This window comes from Chiloscyllium plagiosum, unplaced genomic scaffold, assembly GCF_037043375.1.
Source record: "Chiloscyllium plagiosum isolate Xiang-an unplaced genomic scaffold, Cpla_swu_hap1 HiC_scaffold_3, whole genome shotgun sequence".
In the NCBI taxonomy this organism is placed as follows: domain Eukaryota; kingdom Metazoa; phylum Chordata; class Chondrichthyes; order Orectolobiformes; family Hemiscylliidae; genus Chiloscyllium; species Chiloscyllium plagiosum.
In genome coordinates, this window is record NW_028270141.1 from 109590528 (window position 1) to 109610753 (window position 20226).

At 39.3% G+C, this 20226-nt stretch overlaps 1 protein-coding gene across 2 annotated transcripts in view; it reads left to right on the forward strand.

The window, feature by feature from the left end:
• phip (PHIP subunit of CUL4-Ring ligase complex) overlaps positions 1-20226 on the forward strand; it is a 200247-nt gene that overhangs the window by 7253 nt on the left and 172768 nt on the right. For both annotated transcript variants that reach the window (XM_087982461.1, XM_087982466.1), the window contains exons 5-6: positions 3791-3941; positions 4040-4138. In XM_087982461.1, coding sequence (XP_087838587.1) covers positions 3791-3941; positions 4040-4138 — 250 coding nt within the window. The remainder of the gene's footprint in view (positions 1-3790; positions 3942-4039; positions 4139-20226) is intronic.

A 20226-nucleotide genomic window follows, 5' to 3' on the forward strand; every position in this document is an offset into this window, starting at 1 on the left:
AAATGAAATCTGGATTGTACCACTTCTGCCATATTTGCATCCTCCTCCCTTTTCTAAGTCTGAACTGCAATTTTAGTTCTGCACGGGAGTGCCCAACTTTCCATCTTGCTCCTCACCCAATCAGCAAGACGTTTGCAGATTTCTGATGTTGTGCAGATGAGATAGACCTCTCCATCTGACTTGGGCCTCTACCAGAGGATATTGAAAGATTCTGTTGCTTGGCTGATGACCATCAACATGAAATTGGTCCATTTTAGTTGTGCACAGAACAGAAATAATTTGTAGAGCATTCTGTATGGCTGTTTATCAGGTTATGCTTACTGGCTATTATAATTTTGTGGTGTTGGATCAATTTCTAAATTTATACTAACAGTTTAGGTTTTTTTTGTTCCTGCAAAGAAATATGTAGTTGCTTCAAACCAGAAGGAGAATAGCCCCATAAAGCATGATTATTATTGTAGAAGCTCTTAACAACATTGTTTGCTCAAGCAGCCAAACAAAAATTTTTGTTCTCTATTTTGAAGACTTCTGCCTATTACAGTTATAAACCATGTACATGTGGATGTATAGATTAATAGACTTGTCACAACTGTTCATTTTTCCAAATTGTCATTTTTCTTTCTCCAGTCGGCTCGCTTCATAATTCCATTTTGTCTTGGTTCTATTTCCTTTTTCTTTTTTTTTTATCTCCAAGAACTCTTTGCCTTGACCTTAAGTTTTCTGTATCTCCTCCATGCCATCTTCTTCATGTATTTACTGTCCTCTTTCGAGGAATCTTTGTTGTTAGAGATTGGGTGTGGGCATAAGCCAAATCCACTTTCTGTGATCAATATTTAACATATGTAGTGAATCACCTTGTGACATGAGCTTTCTATTTGTATTGAAGAATTTGCTGTGTATTAAAGAAAATCACTTCAGGAGTGCTTTAAAAGACTATGATGTCTTTGATTTAAGCTTTTAAAAATTGTAATATGTAGATTGTTTCAGTAAATGAAGTATTTTAATTGAGCATTTGTTAGGGATATTGGGACCTTTGTTATAGTTAGCCTGCATTGATGCCATTCAGAGATTATTTTGCTTCACTGTCATTGCTTGTCAATGTGTGACGCCAAAGGACTCTGCCTTCAATGTATCCTGAGGTGATCCTAATCTACAGTTTATCCAATAAAGTAAAAATCAGTTGATTCTTCTGGATTTCAGTCGAAGAAAAATCATTTTTTTTCTTTCCCATAATGCATTAATCCTGACGTATCACAAATAGAAACTTAGACAACTAACAGGCAGAAAGTGACCATTTTATCCATCATATCAATGCTAAGAGAAAAATGTATTTGGCCTAATCCCACTTTCCAGCTGTCTGTCTATAGTCTTGGAGGTTACTGCAATGCAGAAACATATATCCAGGTGTATTTTAAATGTGACTTGATTTCTGCCTCTAACTTTCTGACAGTAAATTCAAGATACCCACCATTCTCTGGTTGAAAAGGTTTCTCAATTCTCTGTTGAATCTTTCAGCCAGCTAATTTAAATCTGTGCCACTGGTGATTGACTGCTCTGCAAAGGGAAAAAAATAGGTTTTTCCTATCTACCTAGTCGAGGATCTTCATAATTATGTACACATCTCAGTTAAATCTTTCTTGGCTTCCTCTGGTTCAGAGAAAAGAACCTTAAACTTATCAAATCTTTCTCAGAGCTAAAATTCTCTGATCCTGGCAACATCCTAGTAAATTGTATTTATAACATCGTTAAAGCAATCACATCCTTTCTGTAATGTAGTAACCAATACTGTAGCTGTGATCTGACTCAATACTGTATACAGTTTTAGCATAACCACCTTATCCTGTGCTTAGCCAGTAAATAAAAACACACTGTATGCCGCCTTGGCCACGATAACTGCATGTTTTACCTTTGGGGATTTGAGGATTTGTATTCCAAGACTCCTAGGTTCCTCCATGCTTCTCACTATTCCACTGTTTAATGTTTATTTTCTTGCCTTGTTTGCATTTCTCTGCATTGGTGCACACTGTCAGGATTGATTTCAATTCAGCATTTTTATGCCTAACTGATCAGTTCATTTGTCTTTAATTTACAGCTTTCTTCTTCAACACCAAGTTTTGTATCCAAAATGTATTCCAAGCCGAGGAACAATGAAAATAAGATTTAATATTACGATCTCCAGAAATGCTTTGGTATTCAGATTTGTTTGGATGTTGTTTTTCATGTGGTCTCTGTCGTAGTGCCCTAAACTTTATTTAAAAGATTGATGAAGGCCATAACTGTGTTCTCAAGTACTCGTGTATAACTAGATATATTAGACAGCATTGTGTGTCAGCTGGAGATATTACTTGGTACATGCCCTAAATAAGGAGGAGCAGGGAAAGAAATGTATTATATAATGTATGCATACATGAACATATGACTCAGTACCTGGTAAGATGAAGGTATGTTGTCTTTATTTTTTTAAATGAAAAAACATTGAAAAGAAAAAAGTGAACAGATTTTTTAAAATAAAGAGCAAAGGCCCAGATTTCATGGTCACAATGAAATGACTGTACTTGCTGCTGACCTCAAAGAAAATAGTCTGCAAAGATATACCGATGTTAGTTGTCATAAATGTTTTCATTCCTGACACCGATTTGAATCTGGTAGAATGATTTACTTGCCTTGTAATAGCCGAGGCTTGGAATACGAGAGTGAGAAAACAATGCTGATGCTGGTTGGGCTGGAGGGTCTGAGCAATGAGGAAAGATTGGCTAGGCTGGGTTTCTTTTCTTTGAAGCAGCAAAGGTTTAGAGAGGATCTGCTAGTGGTGTATAGATGACAAAGGACATGGATAGGAAGGCACGTTCTCCATGAGTATACGGGTCAATAACCAGGGACATAGATTCAAGTTAAGAGGTAGAAGGCTAAGTGGAGAGTTGAGGATAAATTCTTTTCACTTGGTGGATGGTGGGAACCTGGAACTCACTGTCTGAAAGGGTGTTTGTTTCAGAAACCCTTGTAGCATTTAAACTGTATTCGGGCAATACTTACATTGCCATAGCCTCACAGGCCAAAAGCTGGAAAATAGGATTTGTGTAATCACATCTCTGATGCAATGGCCCTAATGGCTTCTTTCTGAGCTGTAAACATCTATTAATCAGGGAATCTCCAGGTGTCCAGGATAAGGAGCACCCTGAAGTATATGCACAGACCAAATCAGGAAATAAATAGATTGATTAGCGTTCAGTTTATTATCATTGTACAAAGAGCAAAAATAAATGATGATTGGGACTTAAAATTGGGATTAAAGCAAAAATGGAATTGTGTATTTTATTAATTATGTAGTTTTGATCAGAATTCAAAAATTTGATATTCAACAAATAATAAAATCACATTTTAAGACCCTTGAGATTTTCAGAAATAGTCTGAACATGGAGTAACAATTCAGCTTTACCTCATTCATCAAGATTGTTTTTTAAGGGTTTTGTAAGGAATTAAGATTCTAAGCGTTAAAGGGCAAGATCTTGACAATTCAATGAACCTTTTTATTGTAGGCTGTGCGGATTTCAATAGCATACCCTGTGAAGAAATGTGGAATCATTGATAACTACTTCTGATTTTTGTTATCAACTGTGCCTATCTGTGTTCCAGAATCACCATTACGTTTAGAGGAATGATAATGGTGAACATTGACAGTTTAACCATTATTACTGCGGCAAAAGTCGTCTTTTAAAGTGCAAGAAGCCTAGTATCTAATAACTTCTCATGTTTATTTCTGACAACAATTTTTCTTTCTTTTTTTAAAAAGGTGAAAACTCATAGACACGTAGCTCCAGATCATCTGCTTCAAATATGCCAGCGACTTGGACCTCTCTTAGAAAAAGAGACTCCACAGAGCGTTCCAGGGGTTCATTCGTTACTGGGAGCTGGAAGACAGTCTATGCTTAGAACAAACAAAAGTATGAACAGTTCAGTAGCAAAGCAATATTATGCATCTTTCATGGTGATTTCTTTTGTAGTGATTCTGGATTTCTGTTAATATTTGAAATAAAAACAGGTTGTAAGCATGTGGTATGGAAAGGATCAGCACTTGCAGCATTGCATCGAGGAAGACCCCCTGAGCCACCAATCAATTATGGCAGCCCACCTAATATAGGTATGCTTTTTTACATTTATGTTGCGTTCGGTTTCATTTTGATAGTGGTCTCACTGCCTTTTGCATTTTTCATTGAGTTATCTGAGGGCTGGCAATACTGGTGCAATTGCGTAGCCTTCAAGTTTTTCCATCATTAGGTGTCATATGGTGAAGTGTATGGTTTACCTATTTTCCTGAAAGTATATATTTGAATGTAGAATTGAGCTATCTGACTGAAAAAAACACTTTTGTATTAAAGTGATTGACACTACCTGTTACTCAATGAGGTGTCAGTTTATTAATATTTCATGCTGAAATATAAGAAGGTTTGTGTTGTCAGTTAGTACCCAGTTAAAATTGGGTAATAACTGTCCACATTGCATTGTGAACTTGAGAATTGGAATTCTGGTTCTTGAGGACTGTGTGTTAACATCAATGGACACTCTCTGTCCATTAATGGGACAAAGCAATAAGATGAGGTTTGGAAAGTCTCTGAATGTAAATAATACAAATGAACAGTCATTGCATGGCAGCATGCATGAAACTGAAATTTAATACAAACTGGTACGCTTTTAATTTCTAGAGATTGTGTCAAGAAATTTAGTACACACTTTGGGATTATGCCAATTTTAATGTTGATTAGTGGAATAAATTATAGAACAAGATAATTTAACTATAGGCAGTGAACAGTGAATTTTGTTGAATAAACTTGGTGAAAATAAAGGTTGGAAACTGCTTAGTGATAATGGTCAATGATCAGAAAAGTTGAACAAGTCAAGCTAGTTGGAAGCTCCACTCCATTACTTTAAACTTATCACCCAAACTGTTGTTTGAATGTGGTAAAGAGCATGGCATTATCAGCAGTGTAGCCCCTCAGGTGAGATGTTAAACACCAGTCCTGTTTGCCTGTTCCACCAGATAGTAGATATCCCATGATACTCTCGCGAAGTGCAGGTATATCCCCAGAGTCCTTGTCATCAACCTTCACTCAACCAAAGCCATTAAAAACAGGTTAACTAGTTATTCACCTTGTTGCTGTTTATAGAAATTTGTGTAAAGTATGGCTGAAGTATTTCTTTTTCCACCTCTAAAGTAATTCTTTGAAACACACAAGCAATGTTTCTGAGAAACACAAGAAGGTATATCACTTTTTGTAAAATATTTGAACTTGCTAAAAAGTTGCAGTTGTGGTGTATCAAATTTAAATTTCTGTAATTTAGTTAAGGTAGAGCAGAAGTAAGTTTGTGCTGATCCAAGTTTGTTTTATGATTCTACTGCAAAGAACAGCACCAAAGGTTAGCCACCAGGTGATAGAGAGGCAGAAGATGTTTGTCTATAATTGAACATGGCCTAAGGTATTGATGAAGATTAACTAGTGGTGTTAATGGTGCTTCAAGTTGAATGGCTATGTCTGTACATTGTTAGGGGCAGTAAGTACTTAGGGAACATTATCAAACCAGCCATGTGAGAGACAGGTTTCAAAAATGTTTTAGAAAAAAAAATTAAACAATATATTGATATCAAGATTAAGTGCCTGAGTAAAGAAACAAAATATAGAAGATGAAACAAAAGAATTGGTTCATGCAGTCATCCTGAACCTGCAGTGGCATCACCCCAATAAGTCTGAGTGTTAAAATGATGGGAAATTAGATCTATAATTGTTAATAGGTTGTGTAAAATCAAAGATTGGAGGAATCACGTTGGCTGTGTGAACTCCTTCTTTCCACCTGCCTTCCCCTTCCACAAACCCTGTTTTAAGAAAAGACCAAATATATACCAAAGTTGGTCATAAAATTGCTCATAATTAGTTTCATAGGAAAATTTCTGAGGTTATATGCATATGATAAAGCCCCTGTTTTCACTTTCTTTGTTCCTTGCTTGGGTGAATGAACTATCAAACTAAAGCAGTCATAATTGTTTTGTAGATAATTATCAAAGACTTTGATATTTGCATAGACTAAAACTTCTACTACAGCTTGATCAGTGATTTCAACAAAGAAGTGTTTCACCAGTTTTGCTGTTTGTGCACAACATCTCTCAAAGTGTTTATTTTGCTAAAAATCATTGTTAGTTTAACTTTTAGTAAACCACTGCCTTTTCCAATTTGTTGAATTTTAAGGAGATTTCTTCTTCCTCTTTCTTCGTTACTGGTCACTGCACTATCAGGGCATCAGTTGTTCTGGATTAGTCTAAGTGGTAGAGTAGAAGGAAATTATATATTATTGTTTTTTGGTGGGGAGGTCCACACCATAGTAATGTGGTGCACCGGGTCCCAGGATGCTTTGAATGGCATGAAAAGTGTCTTGAAGCTTGTACGTGATATTATGTGGCAGGTATAGATGTGTTCAGTTCAGGTCTGCCATGAACTAGAGTTTAAACATTGAGGGCATGTAGGAATGACATGTATGTACCAATAAAAGTTGCTCAATAATGATAAATAGTGACAAAGGGATTCTAGTTATCTGTGTACTGAATGGTTGTTGAGATAAAACCATTTGAAAAAAAACGCCAAGAACATTTAAGACTTTACAGACATAAATAGCCATAGAATAATTGGTCAATAAATAACCATGAATTTGAATACAGCACTGGTTCAACCACAGTTAGGTTACTGCCCCACAATTTGGATGCCATTCAAAGAACATCATAGAATCATAGAGATGTACAGCATGGAAACAGACCCTTCGGTCCAACCCGTCCATGCTGACCAGATATCCCAACCCAATCTAGTCCCACCTGCCAGCACCCGGCCCATATCCCTCCAAACCCTTCCTATTCATATACCCATCCAGATGCCTTTTAAATGTTGCAGTTGTACCGTACAGATCATTAAATTGCTGGATAACTTCGATTCGTCAGAACGATGTGAGAAGTAGGAAGTTAATTCTGCAAAGAGATGTGACTGCAATTCTTCCACTGTTACCCACATCCAATGAACGAATAAATAAAAGTTTTCTTCAGAAACTGCTGGAGCAAAAAAAATTAATAGAGGGCTGGGATGCAAAGGAGTGGATGTCACGTAATAGTTGAGAACTCTGGTTAGATCCTGTTGAGAGATCGCATTCATTTCTTGGCACTTAATCTCTGGAAGGATTAATTTCACTTGAATGGGATGCTACACAGATTCATCAGAATGAAAGTAGTTTTAAAAGGGTTAAATTATGGGGAAAGGTGGTCAAGACTAGGCGGCCATTCCCTTGGCCACAGTGAACTAATGAGTGATCTAAATGAGTAGTTCAAGATGATTAAATGACTTAATATGGTAGAGAAATGTTAATTACTCAAGAACTTTAATGGGGGGAGCAATAATGCCCTTTTGGTGTGTTCAGCGGATGTCAGGAGATATTTCATCGCATAAAAGGTTGTATGAAACCAGAAATCTTGAAGTTCTTATGGTGGAGTAGTATTGCCCCTACCTCTCTGCTGAAGAGCTTGGGTTAGGGACCTATCTGTGCCAAAACTGTGTCAGATACATCTGAATTTGATTTTGAATAGTGCATATCTGACAATTTCTTTTTCAATCAGCAGCCATTCTGTAACAAAATGGGAATTAATGGTGAACAATATAAAAGGCATAAGATGTAGAGGTGTCTTTGCGATATGGAGGGGCTAATGAAGCAGGAAACTTATTTGGAATAAGGGAGACTTAATACATGTTCAGAGTTTTAGTTAGGTTGGTAACTGGAGAACACATAATTACGGTAATTGACAAAATCAGAGAAGAGATGGGTGCAGATGCAGTGATAACTTTTAAAAACAAAATTAGATATACGTGCAAAAGAAAGATACCAAATAAACAAAACACGAGGCTCATTTTTGGAGGCATGCAATTCAAAAGCAAGACCTTATGTTTAACTTCAGTGGAATCTAGTTTGGACCACAGTTCTGGCCTCCATATGACAGAAAAGGGTATAGAAACACAACAGAAAATCTGAAAAGAATTGACGAGAATTATTACAAAACTGAAATTTTAACTGTTGGGAAACACTGAGTAGCCTTGAGCTCTTTTCTCTAAAAGAATACAAGACCTAGAGATGATCTGATTGAGGCCTTTAAAATGATGAAATTGAACATATGCAATTTTGTGCATTCCATATGATGAAGTTAAGTCAGATGATAGAATTGTCCTGTTGTCGATGAGAGGAGATGGTTGAAATAATCCACAGGTTTGATCTCTTTTTGAAAACAGACAGAAATGCTGTGGGAATTATTTAAAGATTGAAAGGGGGTGATCAGAAGCAAACTAAGAAGAGAATAGTAGGTAATTATTCGAAAATTACTCTTGACTAGAAGGTCAAGAATGTTGGCAGTATCCTGGGGAGCTTGCCCTATTCATATTATTTTGAAATTAGGTACAAGGATCTGTAAATTCCAGAGCTGAAATGGCTCCAATTGTTGCTGAAAATGCTTTAATTTAGGAATGGCAGCGTGAGAGAGAGTCAGACAGACCAAAAATGGTGATGCTGATGTAAAACATAGATAGTGAATATAGGATATTTTAAAAATGTGCACATTCAACAGCGTTATTTGAATAGAATTTGCAGATTTTCTTAAATGTATTTTCATTTAGTGAAGTTGAGACCTTCAGTTTTATAGATAGAAGTGAAGCATTAGGATAACTAGTTGGGTGGAAACCATCACCAGCTTAATTTATAGAACAAGTACGAAGGGCTGTATAATCCTTTTTTTTTGTAGGTTTGAGACACTTGTTTTCAAAATCATTTGTGGTATTTGTAGTAATAATCAGATGACATACACAGTATTTAAACTTGTGTATGTTATTGTTTTCAATGTTTTGGACTATTTGTGAATATTTTGTAGTTTTAATGAACTTTATGGAATATATCTGCAGATTTTGGTAGTTTGAGTGTAAATTAGAAGCTAAAAAAATCTACTTTTGCTAAATTGGCAGTGGTGGGAGTAATTTATTTAAAGATGTGTCAATCCCCAGAATGATAACAAATGTTTATTTGGTGAGCAGTTGTGGAACAATGATACAGAATGCTGTGGTCAGGCAGATGATCATTTAGACTCTGCAGCTTTTTTAATAAAGGCACACTATGTATTATTTCTTTTAGTATTCCATGTAGGTGGAAATAAAATTAACAATGCGATTATGACTAAAATAACGTGAATAACCAACATTTAACAAAGTGGACTTCCACCATACAAGTGTTTGTGGAAATTAGCCAAGTGGAATTCACCATGTTGGGTGCTAGTCAGTTTTGACATGCATGTCCATATTTCCCTGAAAGTGGCAACACCAGTAGATAAGGTGCTAAAGAAGGCACATGGCATGCTTGCAATCATTGATCGAGGCATTGAGTATAAAAGTTGTTAAGCCATGTTATAGCTATGTGAAACTTTAGTTAAGCCACATGCAGCTCTGGTCACCACACTATAGAAAAGCTGTGAAGGCTTTGGAGAGAGTGCAAAAGAGATTTGCCTGGATGTTGCCTGGATCGGAGTGCATTAGCTATAAGGAGAGGTTGGACAAACTTAGATTGTTTCATGAAAGTGTTGGAGGCAGAGGGGTGACCTGATAGAAGTATATAATGTCATGAGAGACACTGATATGGTGGATAGTCAGAGTCTTTTTCCCAGGGTGCAAATGTCAAACACTAGGGGTAGTGTTAAGTTGAGAGAAGGAAATTTTAAAGGAGATGTATGAAGTATGTCTTTCAAGCTGAGAGTAGGAGGTGGTAGAAGCAAGTATGGTAGCAATGTTTAAGAGGCATTTCGATCAATATATGATCAACAAGGGAATAGAAGGATATGGACCATGTGCAGGCAGTTGGGATTAGTTTAGAATAGCATCTTGGTAGGCAGAACAGAGATGGTGGGCTGAAATGGTTGTTTTTGTGTTGTGCTGTACTGTGTTTTCATGTTTTCAATGTATGATTGTTAGCATCTTTTTCTAAACTTGCTTGGTTTTGCCTTGACTATGTTAAAGTATGTGAAGCATATGTTGCAGGTTTCTCTATGCGGTTTTCCATTTCTGAGAACTCCTAACTGAGCACATTCAAAAACCAAGGTTCAAAATGGTATCTCCCGTCCAGTCATTTCTTCACTTCTTCAAATGCTTTATGACACATCACAGCCAACTCCCAAACTGTTCCAGCTTTGATCATCTGATGTAGTGGAGTGAGCATGTTTGCTAGGACAGGAGTGAACTTAGATAAGTTCAAAATCACATGAACCCTGTTCTTCATTGGATGGATAATTTTGCTATCTAATTGGTGACATAGGCCTGCTACATCTGATGCCATGAAGCTTTTTTGCTTTGATGTCATTGATCCAATTTAGGATTTTGTTCATCCTTACAATGTACTCTTTTTCTGATTTACTGCAAATTAAAATGCCATCTGTGAAACAGCACACTCCTTGCATCCACTGTACCTGATCCATGCCGCTCAGAAGCATTACACATCCCAATGGTAGCCGTTCAGAATGATTAAAGCCCTTTGTGTGAATGAATGGTCAACAATTCCTTGCTCTTGTTAGTCCGTTTTAATTGCAAATATGCATTTGAGAAATCTGACTGAAAACCTTTCCATTGGTTAAATTAGAAAAAAAAATCTATCCCGAAGGATTGAGGGATAAGTCTTACTTACTAATTGTGTGTGGTTTCCACAAATGCAAGTGGACAAATTGCCTGTTTTTTTTCAAATCTATTTATCATTCTTACAGCTTTTAATTGTGCATGAGGTCCTGCTCTCATTACTATAAAACACTGACTGTATGTTAACCTTTATCTTATCTTTGTCATGCTTAATTTTATCATTTGGTCCTCCTTGCTGTGAGGCCATTATTTGCTCTCTTAATGCATCCTCAATGACCAGTGTACTCTTACTGATCTCTACTGTGACTTGGAACTCATTGAAATCCATGGACTTTTCCTTCCAATTCTGGAAAATAACTCCCTTGCAATTTGCAACTCTGTCTTTCTGCCATCTTGCATGACTGTAGCTTCAACACAGACCTCCTTTCATGTTAGTTTATTACCTTCATCCACAAGTTCAGCTTGGATTTCATTGTCCTTTGGGTCTCCCATGAACGTGGCTGTAAGGTTAATTTCTAACCCATGTAATCTAGAGAGTTTGTTAAATTCGATAATGTAATCTGCAATCGCCTCACTTTGCAAATACTTCCTTTTGACAGAACACGACTTTTAGTGTAATTTAATTCTCAGTTGTGCCACGATGTGAGTCCAGATTCTCATTAACTTCAGCATATTAGGGTCATTGGGCAACACTGTTTTAACACCATCTCAGAAGCATCTGGTTCCATCTTGGTGAGGAAAATATTATTGCACCACTGAAAGCTCCTTGTTTTTGCTTTCTGCCAAATTTGCAACCTTCATTTCATCAGTCCTCTCAGGACTGAATTTTTCCCTAATGCCCAAAAGTGCCATCAGTGCCATTTTTTTTATTTGACAAAGCAATTGAATGTGATGTGCATTTTCAGAAACCTTTCAAATTGCTGAAATTTCTTCAAAGTTGCTGTTAGGAGTTCCGAAAATGTGATAGAATGTTCATCAGTACATAATTACTCAAATGAAATGCCAAAGAAAGGTCCATCGTATTTTCATTGCCATCTTTGTTTCATTGAGGAAGAACTGTGTGGATTCACTGGAGAGCAGCCATCGTTGAACTAATTTTCACTTCTGAGAGTGTGGTGCTGGAAAAGCACAGCAGGCCAAGCAGCATCCAAGGAGCAGGAGAATCGACATTTCAGGCATAAGCCCTTCATCAGGAATACATTCTTCTGTGCCTCGAATGTTGCCTGACTTGTTGTGTTTTTCCAGCACCACGCTCTCGACTCTGATCTCCAGCATCTGCAGTCCTCACTTTCTCGTAATTTTCTCTTCCCCAACAAACTGGGCAGCAGAGAGCGCTGTAACAAAATGGTCAGATTTTGTAATATGCTACATTTGGGAAATTCCAAACTTCACTGTTTGCAGTCGTATTGGTTCCAAGATAATGATTAAATGGTGAAATGGGCCATTGTACTCCAGATGTCTATTTCAGAGAAGATGAGTGGTTAACAGGGATGTTGTTGTTACCCCTTATCCTGCTGATACACTAGAGGGCACTAGGATACAATTATGGCAGCATGCCGGAATGATTGTTAATATTGAATTTGAGTCTTTCTGGGGAATAAATAAGATGCATTTTGTCATTTTTTTTTGTCTTACACTCATCAGGACATTTCAAAAGAATATCAATATGAAAGGAAAACAATCATTTTTTTATACTGTATGAGAAAAGTGTGCTGCCTGGTAGAGGTGTCTCCAGAGGCTTTGACAAAATGTATAACTTTTCAGCAGTCCTTCAAGTATGTGTTTTCTTTGGTGATGTTGTGCTTAGGTCATTTTAAGCCCCTGCATTGTCAATCACTGCTTGTAATAGGCATACCTGCATGCACTATTTCTGTCATACTGTCTTGTGTGCAGATCATGACTCGATATATTTCTGTATTTTTGATTGTGGACTGAAATCTGAATGTTTTAAAAATGAAGGATGGTGGAAAGGACTGCTGCACTGTTTAAAAGCAAGTTACCTGAAACCATTGTATGTGTTATTTACTTTGCTTTCTGTTCAAGCAGTAGAGAAAGCCTAGGTGAACTGGAGCCAACGGGTGCATACAAATGGTGGTTTGGCCAGCAACAGGTATCTGACTAGTTTTTGGACTTGTTTTCAAGGACAGAGCCCTTCTGTCTGTCAGCAACAATGCAATTAGCACCCAGGTAGCTCAACAGCTTGCGAGTGGGAATGATTTGATCAGAAGCCATTGGACCTGTGGAAAGGAGGGAGCTGTTCTTCCTCAAACCTGAAGAAAGCCAGTTTATTTCCTCTTATTAATTGTTATAGGTTGCGTCTCATATAACCAAGTCAGAGATGTGTGTGATTCAGACCCTTGTGCCTCCTGTAAGCAAGCGAAAGTACCGGGAAGAGGAAGATCAAGGAGCAACAGTCCTGACAAACCAAAAGGGTCATCTCCGCAACTCTGTAGAGAAATTATTCAATTGCCTTTCCAGTCTTTTCCTCCATATTTGACATTTTTTATGAGTGCGAGTAGAGCAGAGTTTATAAATAGGTTAGAGTTTTACCTAGCAGGGTGATATATTGAAAATTCGTAACTGATTTCCTGTAGTTAGAATCTTGTGGTCAATCTTAAGTACAGACACCCGGTCCGTGTTTTCTGTCACCCTGAATACTTTTAATAAATCTTTAACTTCTGCGACACCTCTGGGAATAATGGAGGCATGATTTTCAGCATGCTACCCCAGTGAGGTGTAACACTTGGAGGATTGCAGCGTTCCTTCAGAGAGGAAGGGAACGTTTGGACATTCATTCTGAGCTTCATCCTCAGTGCAGAAACGATGTACAAGAATCGTTCCAGGAATGCAAAACTTCAAACATGAGAATTAATTGCACAAGTTAAGACTGTTCTCCTTGGAGAGAAGAGACTGACAGGAGATTTGATAGACGTTTACAAAATCATGAGCAGGCTGAATAGTGTAGGTAGGGAGAAACTTTTCCTGCCTAGAAAAAGAATAATAGGCCATAGATTTAAAGCAATGTGCAAATGAAGCAAGAGTGTGTGAGAATTAACTTTCTTACACAGTAAGCAGTTAGGTTCTGGAATGTACTTCCTGGAAATATGGTGGAGGCAGCTTCAAGTGAGGTGTTCACAAGGGTTTTGGATGATGATTTTAATAAAAATGGTGTCCTAGGATATGGGGAAAAGGCAGGAGATTATCATTGGGTAATAGACCAATGCAGACAGGATTGGATGAATAGCCTCCCTCTGTGCTGTAACAATTTTATAGTTTAGTGAAAGTCACATGCTTTACTCCCAACTTTTATTTAGATCCACTCAGACAGGGAGTCAAAGTCGTTTGCTTGTCTACCTTCAGTATTGAAACTCACTCTCTCTAAAGGAGGGAAGTGGAGACCATCTTTAAACAAATTTGTCAACCAGACCAAATAGATTAATATGGGAGAAAGTGAGGACCGCAGATGCTGGATATAAAAGTCGAAGAGTGTGGTGCTGGAAAAGTACAGCCGGTCAGGCAGCATCTGAGGAGCAGGATAAGCTCTTCATCAGGAATGAGGGGGTGGCCCAATGGGCTGAGAGATAATTGGGAGGGAGTGGGGCTGGAGGGAAGGTAGCTGGGAATGCAATAGGTAGATGAAGTTGGGGAGAGGTGGGTGGAGTGGATAGATGGGAAGGAAGATGGACAGATAGGACGGGTCAAGAGGGTGGTGCTGACTTGGCAGGTTGGATCTGGGATAAGGTATGGAGAGAAGAAATGAGGAAACTGGTGAAATCCACATTGATCCCAAGTGGTTGGAGGGAGCAGAGTCTGACCAAAGTTCTTGAAGACCAGGGAAGATTCTGTGTTATTAAGGTAATTTAATATTAAGTAGAGGTAGTTTGGGCTGAGGTTAGGAATAGGAAAGGTGAGGTCACCCTGTTAGGAGTCTTTTACAGGCCTCCTAATAGTCCTAGAATCATTGAAGAAAGGATAGGGAAGGTGATTCAGGAGATGAGTGACAGTAATAGGGTGGTTGTTATGGGGGCCTTTAGCTTTCCTGATATTGATTGGGAAAGCTATAGCTCAAGTTCGTTAGATGGGTCAGTGTTTGTTCAATGTGTGCAGGAGAGTTTCCTGACACAATATGTAGACAGGCCAACAAGAGGTGAGGCCATACTGGATTTGGTTCTGGGTAATGAACCAGGCCAGGTGTTAGAATTAGAGGTAGGTGAGCACTTTGGGGATAGTGACCATAATTCGGTGATTTTTACTCTCGTGATGGAGAGGGATAAGTGTGTACTACAGGGCAAGAGTTATAGCTGGGGTCAGGGAAATTATGATGCGGTGAGGCATGACTTAGGATGTGTGGCTTGGAAAAGTAGACTCCAAGGCAAGAGTGTAAATGATATGTGGAGCTTGTTCAAGGAGCAACTATTGAGTGTCCTTGATAATTATGTACCTGTCAGGCAGGGAGGAAAGGGTCGTGCGAGGGAGCCGTGGTTTAATAAGGAATTGGAATCCCTTGTTAAATGGAAGTGGGCGGCCTATCTCAAGATGAGACGTGAAGGTTCAATTGGGGCGATTGAGAGTTATAGGGTAGCCAGGAAGGACCTGAAGAGAGAGCTAAGAGCAGCAAGGAGGGGACATGAAAGGTCCTTGGTCGGTAGGATTAGGGAAAACCCTAAGGCTTTCTATAGGTATGTTAGGAATAAAAGAATGACTAGGGTAGGAATAGGTCCAGTCAAGGATAGTAGTGGGAAGTTGTGTGTGGAGGCGGAAGAGATTGGGGAGACACTGAATGAATACTTTTCTTCAGTATTTACTCAGGAACAGGGCATTGTTGTCGATGTGAATACTGAGTCACAAATAAGTAGAATGGATGGCTTTGAGGTATGTAGAGAAGAGGTGTTGGAAATCCTGGAAAAGGTGAAAATAGATAAGTCCCCTGGGCCTGATGGCATTTATCCTAGGATTCTCTGGGAAGCAAGGGAGGAGATTGCAGAGCCATTGGCCTTGATTTTTATGTCCTCTTTGTCTACAGGAGTAGTGCCAGAAGATTGGAGGATAGCAAATGTGGTTCCCTTGTTCAAAAAGGGGAGTAGGGATAACCCTAGTAACTATAGGCCGGTGAGTCTCACTTCTGTTGTGGGCAAAGTCTTAGAGAGAATTGTAAGGGATAGGATTTATGCACATCTGGATAGGAATAATGTGATCAAGGATAGTCAGCATGGTTTTGTGAAGGGCAGGTCGTGCCTCACAAACCTTATTGAATTCTTTGAAAAGGTGACAAAGGAGGTTGATGAGGGGAAAGCGGTAGATGTGGTATATATGGATTTTAGTAAGGCGTTTGATAAGGTTCCCCATGGTAGGCTACTGCAGAAAATACGGAGATATGGCATTGAGGGTGAGTTGGAGGTTTGGATTAGGAATTGGCTGGATGGAAGAAGACAGAGGGTAGTAGTTGATGGCAAAGTTTCTTCATGGAGTGCCGTCACTAGCGGTGTTCCGCAAGGATCTGTTTTGGGACCATTGCTGTTTGTCATTTTTATAAATGACCTGGAAGAGGGGTTAGAAGGTTGGGTGAGCAAGTTTGCGGATGATACGAAAGTCGGAGGAGTTGTTGACAGTGAGGAAGGATGTGGCAGGTTACAGCAGGATATAGAGAAGCTGCAGAGCTGGGCAGAAAGGTGGCAAATGGAATTCAATGTAGCTAAGTGTGAGGTGATTCACTTTGGGAAGAATAACAAAAAGATGGGGTACTGGGCTAATGGTCGGATACTTGGTAGTGTGGATGAGCAGAGGGATCTTGGTGTCCATGTACACCGATCTCTGAAAGTTGCCACCCAGGTAAATAGTGCGGTGAGGAAGGCATATGGCGTACTGGCTTTTATTGGTAGAGGAATTGAGTTCCGGAGTCCTGAGGTCATGATGCAGTTGTATAAGACTCTGGTGCGGCCGCATCTGGAATATTGTGTGCAGTTTTGGTTGCCATACTATAGGAAGGATGTGGCGGCACTGGAACGGGTGCAGAGGAGGTTTACCAGGATGTTGCCTGGTATGGAAGGAAGATCGTATGAGGAAAGACTGAGACACTTGGGGCTGTTTTCATTAGAGAAAAGAAGGTTTAGGGGTGACTTGATTGAGGTGTACAAGATGATTAGGGGGTTAGATAGGGTTGACAGTGTGAACCTTTTCCCGCGTATGGAGTCAGGTATTACAAGGGGGCATAGCTTTAAATTAAGGGGGGGTAGATATAGGACTGAAGTTAGGGGTAGGTTCTTCACTCAGCGAGTCGTAAGTTCATGGAATGCCCTGCCAGTAGCAGTGGTGGACTCTCCCTCTTTATGGGCATTTAAGAGGGCATTGGATAGGTATATGGAGGATAGTGGGTTAGTATAGGTTAGGTGGGCTTGGATCGGTGCAACATCGAGGGTCAAAGGGCCTGTACTGCGCTATATTCTTCTATGACATTAATTTGAACCATATTTTAAGGGTTTCAATTTAATGTAAATGGCATTTCAATTTTCCTTTTAAGTGCTTTTCCTAATTAACCTATCCAGAAATGATTTACATACCTCTGGAATAGGTGGGACTTGAACCTGGGCCTCCCAGTGCAGCAGTAGGGACACTACCACTGTGCCACAAAAGATCCTTCAATTTTCCTTTTTATTTTGTAGCTAAAGAGAATGCACTGGGGAACAGTTGATTTTTAAAAATTAACCTATTCTTCTAATCAACCAGTTTAGAGACATTATTACACACACTGTAGCAGGTGGGACTTGCCCCAGGTCCCTCTGTCTAGAGGTAGGAACACTACCACTACGTCACAAGAACCCGAACAGTTAACTACTTTTATTTTCCTAGTGGGCCTCCTGGTCCAGGGGTAGGGACACTACCATGCTGCCACAAACGGGTCCGACGCAAATGTTTTGTTTGGTTTTGAATCAGAGTCCGTTCTTTTGTTGAGTGAATATAATAACCACTACAGTTCAGAAGCAGGAGTGGTTGGTTTTGAAAATAAAAAGAAAATTAACCTTATTTTTCTCAAATCAACCTGCTCAGGGATGCTATTAAACACCTCTGGGACCTCAGGCCAGGCCTCTCTATCCAGGAGTAGTGATCATTTTAATGTGAACTACTTTTAACTTCATTGTTGGGGGGGTAACATAAAGAGAACAGAAGCTTTGAATATAGTCATAGTCATACAGCATGGAAACGATCCTTTGGTCCAACTAGTCCAGGCCGACTGAGTTCCCAAACTAAACCACTCCCGCCTGCCTGCGCTTGGCCCTTTTTCCCTCAAAATCTTTTCTATTAATTTACTTATCTAAGTTACTTTTAAATGGTGTAATTATACCTGCATCCACCGCTTTCCCTGGCAGTTCATCTCCTATGCAAACTACCCTCTGTAAAAAGTTGTCCCTGATCTCCTTGTTAAGTCTTTCTCCACTCACCTTAAAAATATGCCCCGTAGTTTTGACCTACCCACCCAAGGTGGAAAACACCCTTGTTATTCACCTTACCTATGCCCCTCCTGATTGTACAAACCTCAATAAAGTCACGTCCTAGCCTCCTACACATTTAGTAATTTCCTTTGCTCATCCATGTAAGGAATGTTAGTGCTGCAGAATGGAATGTTGGGCGGCACGGTGGCACAGTGGTTAGCACTGCTGCCTCACAGCGCCAGAGGGGCTGGGTTCAATTCCCGCCTCAGGCGACTGATTGTGTGGAGTTTGCACATTCTCCCCGTGTCTGCGTGGGTTTCCCCCCACAGTCCAAAAATGTGCAGGTTAGGTGAATTGGCCACGCTAAATTGCCCGTAGTGTTAGGTGCAGGGGTAAATATACAGGAATGGTGGGTGCGCTTCGGCGGACTTGTTGGGCCGAAGGGCCTGTTTCCACGCTGTGAGTAATCTAATCATTTTAAGCACCTAATATTATTTGCCTTCAGGTCAGAGGATGAATAGCAAATGCAGAGTACAGTTCTCTGTGCCTACCAGGGTTCTGTAGTTCCTGACTTCAGAGCAGCACCCTCTGCAGTACTAGTCTGACATTTGCATTTTGAATAGCTGCTGTCCTGATGCTTGCTTCGAATGAAATGTTGATTTAGTAGCAACAATGTGCCGTGATTTGGTATCTCCATATCTCTCCAGCCACCTCAGATCCCTGACCTTCAGGGATAACTGTGTTCCTAGGTAACTATTGTAACCTGTTTATTGCCCGTCTCCCTTTTCGAATATGAGTGTTGCATTGGCAGTTTTCCAATTCCTTCGTACTTTTTCAGACTTTAAGAATTCTTCAAAGATTTGCGTTCACTATCTCTGTAGCAATGTCCTTTTCTCCAATTTCCTATGTTCTTGAATCCATGGCGAACGCCACTGGATATTTCACTCCAGTCTGAAGATCATTCACCTGTTTCGACTGCTTTCTCTATATTGCAAAGATTGACACTGCTTCTTTATTTCCCCAGGCTTCAATCTTGCATATGGTCCTGATAAGTGGCATTTTATCAAATACATTTTAAAGTCTATGCAGGTGACCTGAACTGCACTGCTTTCATCAATCCTTCTGTTACTTCATCAAGTTAGACATGATTTCATTTTGACCAATCCATGCAAGTTACAACTTATTAAAACATATTTTTCCATGGGTTTAATTTTGACTCGTACCAGCGTTTCTGTAATTTCCCTCATCATTGACGTTAGGTCTGTAGTAGTTGAGTTCATCTATCATCTTTGTTCTGTCTAGGAGTACAAATTATTGCATTGCTCCAGCCCCCGACATCACAGTCTTATCTGAGGAGTATTCCAAGATTGTGACTAAAGCCTTCACTGTTCCCTCTCTTAATTTCCTTAGCAACAAAGAAGGATTAGGTGAATTTTCTATCTTGTTCTCTCAGTCTTTTAAGTACCTCCTTTCTTTGTCTATTTTTAATCTGTTTAATTTTTCTACCTCATCATTCATGGTGACATTGGCAGAATTCTCCTGTTCTGTGTAGACAGATTTAAAGTGTTTATTTAGTACATCAGCCATCCACTCTGTCTCCACAATAACGTTTCCCTTTTGGTACCTAATCAATTTACCATGCCTTCCTAAAAGATAATAGAAATCCTTTTTATGTTACCTGCTAATATATGCCTGCTTTTTCCTCCTTAGTTTTTCCTAATTTCTCCATTGTACTTTTTATAAAACAAAGAACATAGAAAAGTACAGCACAGAACAGGCCCTTCGGCCCACGATGTTGTGCCAAGGATTATTCCTAATCTAAAATAAAATAACCTAACCTATGCATCCCTCAATTCACTGCTGTCCATGTGCATATCCAGTAGTTGCTTAAATGACCCTAATGACTCTGCTTCCACCACCACAGCTGGTAACACATTCCATGCATTCATAATTCTTGCATAAAGAACATACCTCTGACGTCTCCTCTATACCTTCCTCCTAATACCTTAAAACTATGACCCCTCATGCCAGTCGGTCCTGCCCTGGGGAAAAGTCTCTGGCCATTGACTATCCATGCCTCTCACTACCTTGTATACCTCAATGAGGTCACCTCTCTTCCT